The sequence below is a fragment of the Python bivittatus genome, unplaced genomic scaffold (genome assembly GCF_059951505.1).
Source record: "Python bivittatus isolate LINGU-HERP-01145 unplaced genomic scaffold, Pbiv_v1 ctg000080_np1212, whole genome shotgun sequence".
NCBI lineage: Eukaryota > Metazoa > Chordata > Lepidosauria > Squamata > Pythonidae > Python > Python bivittatus.
In genome coordinates, this window is record NW_028277035.1 from 84847880 (window position 1) to 84861271 (window position 13392).

The window sequence follows — 13392 nt, forward strand, 5'->3', positions numbered from 1 at the left end:
GGTGAATAGGGGAGTCAGGAGTTTCTTAAGGTCCCACCAAGAACCCTTGAAAAATTTAAAGGTGGGACCTCATGAGGAAGAATTGGTGCTTAATTTAAAACAAAGTTTGATTACTGCCCTCGTGTTGGCTTTACTGTCCCTAAACAAGCCCTTCCATCTGTTTGCAAGGGTAAGCAGAGGAACAGCTTCAGGAGTCTTAACTCAAAATTGGGGAGGTAAGTGACAACCGGGGGCTTATTTGTCTAAACTATTAGACCCAGTAATCAGAGGATGGCCAGTTTGTGTACAGGCAAGTTGCAGCCACTGCTATTTTGGTGCAGGAAAGCAGAAAGTTAACTTTTGAGGAGCATTAGTGGTAAGCACCCCCACCAAGTCAGAACAATTCTACCTCAAAGGGCAGGCAGGTGGCTTACAGATTCAAGGATTCTAAAATATGAGGCAATTTTGATGGAAAAAGATGATTTAGTTTTAACTACTGATTCCTGCCTCAATCCAGCCACCTTCATGTGGAAAGGAGAAATAGAGAACCAAGATCTTGAACATGATTGTTTATATGCAATTGTTAATGGGGAAGCTCAAAATATAGAGGAGGCAGGGTGACTACCAAACACATGGTCTGCTCAAACCTGTGAATTGTATGCTTTAAATCAAGCCTTGCAATTAAAAAAAGAAGGAGAAGAAGAAGGGTACTATTTATATAGACTCAAAGTATGCATTTGGAGTGGTCCAAACATTTGAAAAATTTGGGATGAATGAGGAATGATCAACAATAAGGGAAAGGAGCTAATTCATGGAGAATTAATAAAGCAAGTTTTAAAAAATTTACTTCTTCCTAGAGAAATAGCAGTAGTTCATGTAAATGGACACCAGAAGGGAGACTCTCTAGAAGCTAGAGGAAATAAGTGAGCAGATGAAATTGCTAAGGAGGCAGCTTTAGAACCAGAGGGTGTAAAAATATGCAATCTCATTGCTAGAATACCCACAATAGAGAAGGCTCCCGTTTTTACCAAAAAGGAGGAGAAGGGGTTAAAAGACCCAGGAGCCATTAAAACAGAGAAAGGGAAATGGGTTCTCCTAGACAGAAGAGAAATGGTAAACAAACAAATAATGGAATTAATGGCTATTCTATATCAAGGAAGCCAAAGGGGGGGGGGCACAAGCAATGAATGATCTAATGCTTAGGAAGTATGGCTGTGTTGGAATATATATTGGGGTTGTCCTCTTCTTTATCTTTTCTCAGAAATAAAGGACTTCTAGCACAAACACCACCCTTAGAATTTGCAATCCACAATATCCAACCAGGAGAGTGGGTCCTGATCAAGTCCTGAAAAGAGTCTACACTGCAACCAGAGTGGGGAGGCCCGTTCCAAGCGCTCCTCACCACTGAGACATCTGTAAGGACAAGAGAAAAAGGGTGGACCCACTGCACCAGAGTCAAGGGCCCAATGGAAGAGCCAGAACCTGAGTGGACAATCCAAACCTTAAGAGGACCCGATGGACCTGAAGTTCCAGAGAAAATAAAGTCACGCTGGAGTATGGTGTCCTGGGGATGGGGAGTTTGTTCTATTAGTCATTATTGGGTTGATTGTGGTTTGCTGTGTGGAACGTCAGTTCTTTTGTGGGGAAGAAGTGAAAGAGGAAACAGATCGTGTGGAAATGACCAATGTGTGTGAATGTGTGTGTTTTGTGATTGTAAGTGTATAACTGATTGCTGTTGTTGTGCTCAGTGTGTAGACTGTTGTGTGGTAAGAGGAGGTGTGACGACATGGATTTAAATATCATTAAGGTATAGGAGAAGGAGAATTGGAAAATGTGGAGTTATCTGACACTCCTTCTGAGCCTGATCAAGGTGAATCAAATTAAATGTTCATGGGATGATGAACTATTCCAAGAACATCCTGTGAAGTTCACAATACTTTTAGATTATGGGGATAATGACAAACAAAAGAGTTATGCAGTTTTAGAGAAGTACATGTGCACCTACAGGCCCTGTCCCAATTGGGACCAGGTCTGGTAGACTACTGAAATTGGTGGGTGGACAGGTAGCACTTCCGCCCAAATAAAGGGACTTATAGATATAAAGAAGAGAATTCCTGCTCCAAATTCTGGTGATAAAAACTGTAATCCAATTATAATTACTATAAGAAGTACCTCCTGGCAGGAACAGGGTATGGAGATGCAAATGTCTGGGTAGAATGGGTTAAGTATACTGTAAAAACCTTAAACAAAAACAATTGTTATGCCTATGCATCTGGGAAACCGGTGGTCCAAGTGGTCCCCTTTCCTTTGGGATGGAAAAAGAATTTAAGAGGAAAATGCCACCCTCATTCTCTGCAGCGTATGGAAACCACATGGCATGCCTTACCAGGCAAGGTGTAGGAATCACCACAGCTGTAGGAGAATTAGAATCCTGCACTATAATTGATGGACATGGGAATTACTCTAACCTGAAAATTCCCAGGGCTGATTTATGGTGCTATTGTGGGGGGGAGACCTTGAGATCCACACTTCCTCCCTTCTGGACAGGCACTTGTGCAATTGTACAATTGGCTATCCCATTCACCATGGCATTTGAAAAAGAAGCAATAGCTAAAGGGGCATCCCTAGCAACATCTTTTGGTGACAGAATTTATATTGACGCTATAGGGGTACCCAGGGGAGTTCCTGATGAGTTCAAGGCTAGGAATCAAATAGCTGCAGGATTTGAATCATTCTTGTTTTGGTGGGTAACCATAAATAAGAATGTGGACTGGATAAACTACATTTATTACAATCAGCAACCGCTCCTGATGGAACAATAACTAAAGCCTTACAGGGGCTAACCACTTAGGCAGAGGAATTAGCTGAGAATTCAGGGATAGATACTTCCCTGACAGGATGGCTACAATCTTGGTTTGGGAAGTGGAAAGATATGGTGGTATCAATACTAGCTTCCCTGATAGTAGTGATAGGGATTTTAACTGCATTGGGATACTGTATAATCCCCTGTGTTAGGGGCTTAGCCCAGAGGCTGAATGAAAGAGCTATATCCAAACAAATGCCTCTGAAACCACCACCTTGCAGAGAGAGTGTGTTCCCCTTAGAGGATTTAGCAGAGAACCCCAGAGAAAGGGAATGTGAAAATACGCTTTCCCAACTGGAAGGGGGGTTGGTAGCTCATCACACACTCAAGAGATGTTAGGAGCCAAAGGCAACAGGAAGCTACAATAATGTTACAAGAGCTTGACAGAAATTAATAAGTGTCAATAATAAGAGAATAAAAAGAAAAAAGGTGGATTGTGAGAGATGGATAAAATATCTGTCGTTATTGACACAGAAATACTAACTTTAGCATGCTAAGAGTGCAGCTGTGTGAGAGATAAGGAAGTAGTGTTAAGTGTTATGGTTATCAAATAGTGGCAGATGGAGAGGAAGCTTTCTCCTTATGTGGGACAATGTAAATACAAATGAATTTGGAGTGATCTTTATCAGTATAATGCAATTAGCTGAAACCTTGAGCAGTTACCATAGATGATGTGGGAGGGACCAGGAAGAAATCCTAGAGTGGCTGGAAAGACTGTACACCCAGAATACCTTAGCCAATGGGGAAAAGGGGAAGGACTTGCAATCGGTAATGTATATAATTAAGCCGGAGTTTGTAAGTGGGTGTGGCTTCTTATTTGCGACAAAGTCCACCAGCCTTTGCAAACGCTTCCAATAAAACTTTACTTCTGACTAACCCAGAGAGAGATTTCTGGTGCTTGTTTCACACAGGGGGCATCTTCCTGTGCAAAGACAGAGGGTTCTGGCACTGCAGAAGAAAGACGCATGGCAAGTATTCATCCAGCTTCAATCTTCTGAGTCCTGGGAGTGGAAGAGCCCAGATCCCATGTTTCCCTGTAGCATCTGCAGGTATCAGGAAAGGGGGAAACCAGAGCTGCAGAACAGCCCTGTTGCCCCCAGGCATAAATCTGAGATCCCCAGGAAGGAGGAGGGGATGTGCCAAAACCCTTCCTGCCCCGTTTCTGGGGAAAAGCCCCTGCGGGGGAGGGAGAATTTGCATTGCAAACTCTAGCAGGACATAAGAGAAGGTCTCCAAGGAAGGAGATGCAAAAGATTGTGCCTGCATTCTCGCCATGTGCTGGATGAGACTAAAACAGGGTTGGATCCTCTGCAGTTGAACAGGAGGGTGAGTGAACCAGGACATCATCTTAAGCTATGTTCTCTCAAGGCCTGTTTTATGTGAACTAGGTTGATTTGTTTAGGCTTAGGGGATCTTGTGAACCCGCCTGCGTAGTAATAGTGTGACTTGCCTCTTAAGAAACAAGCCCTGAAGAAAGGGAAGGGGAACATCCTAAGCCAGGGTAATTCCATTAGCATTTCATTTTATGGGAAGTGAACTTTCTTGGTTTGTTGGCCTGTTTGGGGTTTGGCATATTGTGTGAACCCTGCTTGTAGGAAAGTGTAGATCTAGGTTTTTAAAAAGCAAGGCCTTCCTTGTGAGAAAAAAGAAATAGAAAATGCTCCGCAATGCATTTATTCTATGTTCCTTGATAGAAGTCGATCCCATATTTTGCACCACACACATACAAACATACCCCCCCCACACACAAAGGGAGGAACTATCTGCTCAATGCCACTGCAATCGTGTACCAGCTCAGAAAAATACTTCCTTCCATGGGGATGAGTGTTGTTGAATGGTTAAATCCACCACCTTCAAATTCTTGGAATTTATTTTCTTTTCCATCTCAGATACACAAACCAAAATCAATTTCTACATCCTCACATCAGACTAAGTTACCTCTTGGGCAAAGAGGGCTGAATGTCTGCTGTGGTCATTCCTGCGGATACAGTAACGTTCCTATGAATGACAAGGCTTTTGGAGATCCGCAAGATTCCTTGGACCCATTTGGAGTTGTGTTACAGGACAGAGAAAGAATGGAGACACAATCTTTAGCGAGTGAGCGAACTGGAAAAGGCCGTTGTGCTGTTGAGCCTGGGAGCTGTGGGGAGATCCAAGGAAGAAGTGGGCAGGAGATCCTGGAGGAGGAATCCATCCATTCAGATGTTCAGCCCTGGAACTTCAGGAGTGTTCAATACCAGGAGGCTGAGGGTCCCCGAGGACTTTGCAGCCGACTCCACTACTTTTGTAGTCGATGGTTGAGACCAGAAAAGCACACAAAAGCACAGATGCTGGACCTGGTTGTTCTGGAGCGGTTTCTGGCCCTTCTGCCCCTGCAGATGGAGAGCTGGGTGCGGGAGTGTGGAGCAGAGACCAGCTCCCAAGCGGTGGCCCTGGTAGAAGGCTTTCTCCTGAGCCAGGCAGAGGAGCAGAAGGAGCAGGTCGAGTGGCAGGTGAGAGACCTTCATCTTGGGAGCCCAGAAGGGGTTTGAATGTCATAAACAATGTGCTTGAATTCTTAACCCCTCCCTACCAGCGTTCCCTGGCATTCATAATAGGTGGAAATATCTCACTCATTCTTGTAGGCCACTGTTCCACTATGCCTTCTAGAAGATAGATTTGGGACAGGCTTCCTTTTCTTACTGTGCAGCCACACTGATGGACATTGGGGGCTTTGAAGTTGTGTTCAGAGAACAAGAATCCACTTCATCTTGTGTGATGTCCGTTATCTCTTCTTCTTTTCTCCTGCCTACCATTTCAAGTCCCTTGCTGTGGATTTTGGAGATCCTGCCGGAAGGAGGAATCCATCAATTCCCTCTCAGGAGCTGTTTTTCAGGAGGATCTCCTTGGAAGATCCAAATCAGGACTCCTCAGGAGGTAATACAAGGTCCTCCCATTCCCCAGAGGGATAATCCCAGCTGTCTCATCTTCTCAGCATCTTCTATTCTGTAGAATTCCTCCTCCTATTTCATTAATTGTGCATTTTGAAATTCTGTCTCCCTCACAGGGAAGCATGGAAGAAAGTTGACTCCTCTTTATGGTGGAGTGGAAACCGTGGTTGAACCTCCAACTCAACAAGTAAGAGGAGGAAATTTATGTATTGGATTTGTATTCTCCCTTTCCTTCAGGAAGTCAAGCGGGTGTACTCAGCACTCTCTCCTTACATTTTTCCCTCTTGTTTGGGCTGAGTTATTTTTGTGTTCCTGAGCAATATGGCAGATCCAAGTGAGAGTCTTATTGGGAAATCTCTTCCTTTAAGACCAGTACCTAACTCTCCTTGTTCTAGTTACTCTCCCTAGTTTTCAATAACTACTTTTTACACAATCCTTGAAAAGACTCATTCTTTTTATAACTCTTTGAATTGGAATTGTGCAAGACTGCTCAGAAATAACTAAATATTCACTCTGGCACATTACCATTTTTTAAAAGCCTTGTTTAAAACCAATGATAAGAAAAATACGGAGATCAGATTAAAAGATAACGGAGACTATTAAGATCGAATGAATGTATGTGGATAGAAGTCTCTGAGTACAAATTATTCTGAAAGAGCACATAATCAAGGCACTTTTGGTTGCAAAATAATTTCTAATCCTCTTATTTGTGCCTGGACCTGGAAGCCAAAGAATCCAGCTTTGCAAAGGCTGAGAAATCTCCTTCTCAGGAAATTTCCTCTGTTTTCTTTTTTCCTGTTCAGCCAATGGCTCAGACTACTAGCAGTTTCCTTGAAATCTGAGGAGGAGCAGAAACTGGGTTGCCTGTCTCTGGATATTGAAGGGAGCCCACACACATCCCTGGCTGTGCTCTCCCAGCACTTTCATGAACGTGCCCAGGATTGCTCCCTCTGGGGACACCGTAAACCATTTCCAGGAATGCTAGAAATAATCCCCCCTCTCCCCACCATTTCCTTCTGCAAACACAGGAAGAATTGGAGTCCCTGATAGCTGGGGTTTCCTAGGCCCACCTGCCAGTTGATTCTCTCCAGACGCTGAGAGTCTTTTCATGTTGCATGGATGGATCGATGCAGAAGAAAAGTGGGGTTGCTTTCACTGAATGGCACTGAAATCTCTCAACTTGATAAAACCTGCCTGAAATATTTTTTCAGTCAGAAGCTTTTGGCTCTGTCCATTTTCATACCCTAAACCTTGGAATCCTACCAGGCATAGCCATTTTACTTGGTATATATCTTTGCTTTGGGAATTTGTGAACAACAGGACAGGTCTTACAAATCCTCCGGGGCCTGTTCCCTTCTTTTTTTCTTTCTTCAGGAGGGTCTTGTGTTCTTCAAGGACGTGGCCATATGTTTCTCCGGGGAGGAGTGGTCTCAGCTGGATCCTCACCAAAAAGCGCTGCATTGGGAAGTCATGCTGGAAAACTATAGGAACGTGGCCTCTCTGGGTAAGGGTTTCCTACCCTCCAATCAGAGAGTTCAGCAAGACATTTTGTGCTTAAATGCCACCAGCTATTGCTTACTAAAAAGTCTCCAACTCGATGTCATTTCTTTGGAGTGAGATCAAAAAGATATGGTGTCCTTCTGCTCCAAGGAAGGAAATAGGTCAATGGCCCTCTGCTTAGATGCATCCTGTGCCATTTCCCAGCTGGTGAATTTTTCCATTTCATTTTGAACAGATCAGTGAGAAACAAGCTCCTTGGCTTGAGGAGAAGTTAACCTCCATCACTGTGATGGAATGGAATTATAAAGGCCAGGCTCAGGGAGATAAACATTTGCTTAGCTCGCCAGAGGAGTGTGGGAGATACAAGAGGATGAGACTGGCACCTCCTTGAGGAATTCACACTATTGTGGCTGGCTGACTTGGGAGCTGGGGTTTCAGTCTGGGAAGATTCTTGCTGGAGGTTGTAAGTAATAAACATAGCTGAACTGAACTTGCATTGTCTCTTGGAGTTCCTTGGGCTAGGCCTGACAACAGTCTTCCCACACTCAAACCCCAGCTCCCAAGTCAACCAGCCACAACAGTGTGAATTCCTCTAGGAGGTGCCAGTCTCATCCTCTTGTAGCTCGCACGTCCCTCTGGCCAGCTAAGCAAATGTTTATCTCCCTGAGCCTGGCCTTCATAATTCCATTCCATCACAATCACACCGATTTCAGCTTTTTGGACTGACATGCTTCCCATTCTGTCCTTGGAAGGACTCTCATTTATTCAGGCTCTTGGTTTAGTGACTTTTCTTCCTTTTCATTTCTATCCTGAGCCTTGAGATGGAGGGGGAAATGTTGCTGTGTTTCCATTGCAAACACGTTGTTTAGGGTTAATGGAAGGACACTAGGATTTTTTTTTTGCAATCATGAGATTTGGGCAAGAAAAAAATGAACAGGAAATGGGAGGTAGTTTGGGTAGGAAGAAAAGGATGAGTTTCAAAATCGATTTAGTTTTCACAGATACCTGCTGTGATTCATCCCCCTCCAATAAATCTTAGGTTTTCCCCTAATACTTTCTTTGATGTTTCCCCGATTCTTGCTTAACTCAAAGCTGACTCTGTGTGACATTTGAATATATACGGATAATTATAACCGAAAAGGTGCTTTAGATTTTTTTGAAGCATTTATGGCTCATGAATAGGGAAATTATCATTTCTATACTATGCCATCGTAACATCCAAATGTGCAATATATTGGAATTTGCCCACACGTCAGAAGGAGATTCCTATGACTTCCTACAGTTTGATGTTTTTCCCGAACCTTGAATCATTTTGACTTCTTTTTTCTGTTGAAGGTAATCTTGGACAGGAGAACAAAGATTCCAGTGAACCATTCCAAATGATCTGGCATGGAGGTGGAACAGAGAAGCCTGCAATTCAAATGGAACTAGAAAGGCATGAGAGAAACCAGTCAAATACTGGGAATAAGGAAAGCTCAATTTCCACTGATACTGAGATTCAAGACTTTCTTGCCCCACAAGGAAAAATAAAGAAAAAATATATTATGAAAAGTGTAGGCCTATTCAAAGACAAAATAGAAATAAATGAACACTATCCAATCCAAACAAAAGAAGATTGTATATCCAGAGACAATGGAAATAATTACAATAGCATTTTCACTCTTTCCCATGAAAATGGGTCCCTTACATCTCATAAAAGGATCCTCACAGGAGAGAAGCCATATAAATGCATGGAATGTGGAAAGACCTTCCGTGAAAACAGGTATCTTACTGTTCATCACAGGATCCACACAGGAGAGAAGCCATATAAATGCATGGAGTGTGGGAAAGGCTTCAGCCAACACAGTAACCTAAGTTCCCATAAATGGATGCACACAGGAGAGAAGCCATATAAGTGCACAGAGTGTGGGAAAAGTTTCAGTAAGAGATGTTCCCTCACATGTCATAGAAGGATCCACACAGAAGAGAATCCATATAAGTGCATGGAGTGTGGAAAGAGCTTCCGTGAAAATAAGTTTCTTACTGTTCATAAAAGGACCCACGCAGGAGACAAGCCATATAAATGCATGGAATGTGGAAAGAGCTTCAGTATTAATAGTTCTCTTATTATTCATCAAAGAATCCACACAGGAGAGAAGCCATACAAATGCATGGAGTGTGGAAAGAGCTTCCGTGAAAACAGGTCTCTTACTGTTCATCAAAGGATCCACACAGGGGAGAAGCCATATAAATGCATGGAGTGTGGGAAGGCCTTCAGGCAACAGAGTAAGTTTACTTCCCATAAACGGATGCACACAGGAGAGAAGCCATATAAGTGCACAGAGTGTGGGAAAAGTTTCAGTAAGAGATGTTCCCTCACATCTCATAGAAGGATCCACACAGAAGACAAGCCATACAAATGCATGGAGTGTGGAAAGAGCTTCCATGAAAACAGGTCTCTTACTGTTCATCAAAGGATCCACACAGGAGAGAAGCCATATAAATGCATGGAGTGTGGAAAGAGCTTCCGTGAAAACAGGTATCTTACTGTTCATCACAGGATCCACACAGGAGAAAAGCCATATAAATGCATGGAGTGTGGGAAAGGCTTCAGCCAACACAGTAACCTAAGGTCCCATAAATGGATGCACACAGGAGAGAAGCCATATAAGTGCACAGAGTGTGGGAAAAGTTTCAGTAAGAGATGTTCCCTCACATCTCATAGAAGGATCCACACAGGAGAGAATCCATATAAGTGCATGGAGTGTGGAAAGAGCTTCTATGAGAAAAGCTATCTTACTGTTCACCAACGGATCCACACAGAAGACAAGCGATACAAATGCATGGAGTGTGGAAAGAGCTTCCGTGAAAACAGGTCTCTTACTGTTCATCAAAGGATCCACACAGGGGAAAAACCATATAAATGCATTGAGTGTGAGAAGGCCTTCAGGCGACACAGTACGTTTAATTCCCATAAACGGACCCACACAGGAGAGAAGCCATATGAGTGCACAGAGTGTGGAAAAAGGTTCAGTGAGGGCTCTTCCCTCACATCTCATAGAAGGATCCACACAGGAGAGAAGCCATATAAATGCATGGAGTGTGGGAAGGGCTTCAGCCAACACAGTACCCTAAGTTCTCATAAATGGATCCACACAGGAGGGAAGCCATATAAGTGCACAGAGTGTGGGAAAGGTTTCAGTACGAGTTCTTCCCTCACATCTCATAGAAGGATCCACACAGGAGAGAATCCATATAAGTGCATGGAATGTGGAAAGAGCTTCTATGAGAAAAGTTATCTTACTGTTCACCAAAGGATCCACACAGGAGAGAAGCCATATAAATGCATGGAGTGTGGAAAGAGCTTCCGTGAAAACTCGTCTCTTACTTTTCATAAAAGGATCCATACAGGGGAGAAGCCATATAAATGCATGGAGTGTGGGAAGGCCTTCAGGCAACACAGTCACCTAAGTTCCCATAAACGGATCCACACAGGAGGGAAGCCATATAAGTGCATAGAGTGCAGAAAAGGTTTTACTAAGAGGCATTCCCTCCTATCTCATGGATCTATCCACGCAGGAGAGAAGCCGGATAAATGAATGGAGTGTGGAAAGAGCTTCAGGAGGAGCAGTGACCTAATTTCCAATACACACACCCATTTGGGTGAGAATCCATGTAAATTTTAGCTATAGTTGGTTAAATCTATGCATTTCCTTTTTCTGTATACTGACCAGGAAATAATGTTTTTTGAATCTGATCTTCACAACTGGCAGCCCCAGAGAGATGAATTTACCAATGGAAAGAAAAGCAATGGGTATGTGCCTTTTTAATTATGAACTGTGGATTTTTTAAGGTTCTGTCATTTGAAGGTGGCCAACGCTCTTGGACATCAGTAAGAGAAAAATCCTTTTTCTTAACTTTACCTTTATTTTTGGCATCTCAGATTCTGGGCTGTACAATTTGATGAAGATGTTGCCTTCATTGTGGTTTTACAAGTGTGCTTCTTGCTCGTCAACTGTTTGTTCTTCCCACTTGAGCATGCTCCTGGGAGGGATGTGTACAGGCAGACATTTGACAGGTAATGCTGCCCCAAGCAGCCAAAGAGCTGCATCTCCCTGATGCATCTCTTCAAGACAAAGGTTTTTTAGTTTTCCTTCTGCTATACCAGAAATGCAGATAGAAATTCAACTCAACCAATCACTTCCCAGACCTTAAACTTTCCTTCTTTTGCTAAGACGTCTTAGAATTGTTTCCCACTCCCTTTCTCATTCCTGAATACATTCAGAGGTCTGAAGCAATATTATAATCCTAAGGTAAGACAAGTTCCATCAAAGAATAGGGAGAGAGATGGAATTTGACATTGAATTGCCCCCTGAATAACTGTTCTATGAAATTAAAAGTGACAACTAAGAGGATTTGTGCTTCTAATTTTTCCCTCCCTCCTTCCCTTGCAACCTTCCTCCTTCTTTCTTGTTCTTTTTTCTTTCATCTTTCTTCTTAAGTCTCTTTCTTTTTGTCCCATGTTAGGGATACTCAGGAAAATGAGAATGAAAGTGACTCCAGTTTGCTGACATTGCAAACAAGCAATTCATTGATATTTGGGAATCAATGGGGACCAAAATAACATAAGATTTAGAAAAACTACTTCAGAAAACTACTTCAGTTCTTCCAGACCGAACACACAAAAATGAGGAGGAGAACTACCTCTGGAATGTGAAGACACCAAAAAATAATAGACTCGCATCCACGGTGCAGAAGTGAGAGTGGAGGCGACCAGGATGAACACAGAACCATGGAACCGTTTTCGGTCTAAGGCCTCATTATGTGAGACAATTGTCACCTGTGTATCAATGACTTCTTTGTGGATGAGCTTCAGGGTGAAGAATTCCTCTTTCACAAAAGGAGCCAAAAAGACAAGAAGCCCTCCAAGCATGTGCAAAAACTTTTTTCAAGCATTAGACTTTTCTATGGTATGACGAGGGCGAAGAAAAGGTCTAAGTTTGATTAAAAGAAAATTAATTAAATATCAATGGTGTGGTTACTTTGCAGGCATGTATTAAATTCTCCTTCTCTTTAGCTGTATTGAAAATTAGTAACACAGGAAAAGTTTTGGAAGGATTTGGGTGGGGGGAGATTTCAGGGTTTCAGAGGCTCATGCCGGCTTGAAGCTGGTTATTCAAATGCTGCTCACCAATAGTTCTGGGTCAAAATGGAGAATAAAGAAATGGGCTGAAAGGAACAGAGAGTTAACTCCAGTCTTTCTAAATGGCGTTTTAACCACTCCCCCCCCCCTCCATTTTTCTTCCATTGTCACCTCTAAATGCAGAGGAATCTCTTCAAACCAGCGGAGTCTTCAGCTCTTCTGGCTAGAAGAAAATTTATACTTTCTTTTTCTCTGTTTATTCATCAACTAAAGAAATTCCGGTTGCCTTAAATTCTCCAAAGTTCTTAAGCTTCCTGCTCATATTTCCTGAGGCATATTCCCTACTTGACCCATAAGTATAAGAATTTTTTTTGTTGTTGCCTCATGGTATTTGAGCTTTATATTCACATTTCACTAATCACCTTCCCTCATTTTCTAATTCCACCTTTTCTCCGGTCACAGGAGACGCCATTCTCCCACTCTTAATCTCTCCCCCTTGGTGCCTTGTTTTCAGGGAAAATTTCTTCAATGTCCAGGAATTTGAGGTTTTCTGCAATTTGGAACTTTTTCTCTTCATCTTTCTTTTTCTTCAGGATTATTCTCATTGTAACAGGTTGCTACTTGGAGTTTCAAACCTTTCTTAGCCGCCTAGAGTCATGAATGTGAGAAGGGCAGCTGTATCAATTGAACTAACTAAATAAAGATCAACAGAGATCTTAATTTTCCTAACCCATCATCACTTCCCTCCCTGTATCCCTACCAGCCCCCATCTTCCATCGCTTAAGGCCTGAGTTTGGTAACAACCACAAGACACAGGCTGTGCTTCAAAGTTTGCCTCCTTGTTCTTGTTTTTTGACCGACCTGCCATTTCTGACAGGATTTTCCTCATTTTTCTGGCCTCCTTGAATCTCTAAAGATCCTTCGGAGCTGCTGTCCTTGAGGAACGCGAGTTTTGATCCTGCACAGAGATGATCTCAATGTTCACAAGATCACAGACG

General features: G+C 42.8%; 1 protein-coding gene across 1 annotated transcript; it reads left to right on the top strand.

The window, feature by feature from the left end:
• The first annotated feature begins 4192 nt into the window (after nucleotides 1–4192).
• On the top strand, nucleotides 4193–13317 carry LOC107326677 (uncharacterized). Its single transcript, XM_088134450.1, has 5 exons — nucleotides 4193–5334; nucleotides 5644–5758; nucleotides 5889–5959; nucleotides 7147–7276; nucleotides 8608–13317. The coding sequence occupies exons 1-5, from the start codon at nucleotides 4657–4659 to the stop codon at nucleotides 10848–10850; spliced, it is 3237 nt and encodes a 1078-aa protein (XP_087990576.1). The 5' UTR covers nucleotides 4193–4656; the 3' UTR covers nucleotides 10851–13317.
• The last annotated feature ends 75 nt before the right edge of the window (nucleotides 13318–13392 follow it).

Coding starts and splice junctions, on each gene's coding strand:
- LOC107326677 (XM_088134450.1), top strand. CDS start 4,657: ATGGGGATGAGTGTTGTTGAATGGTTAAATCCACCACCTTCAAATTCT. Junction 5,335..5,643: donor AGGAGCAGGTCGAGTGGCAG/GTGAGAGACCTT, acceptor TACCATTTCAAG/TCCCTTGCTGTGGATTTTGG. Junction 5,960..7,146: donor TTGAACCTCCAACTCAACAA/GTAAGAGGAGGA, acceptor TTCTTTCTTCAG/GAGGGTCTTGTGTTCTTCAA.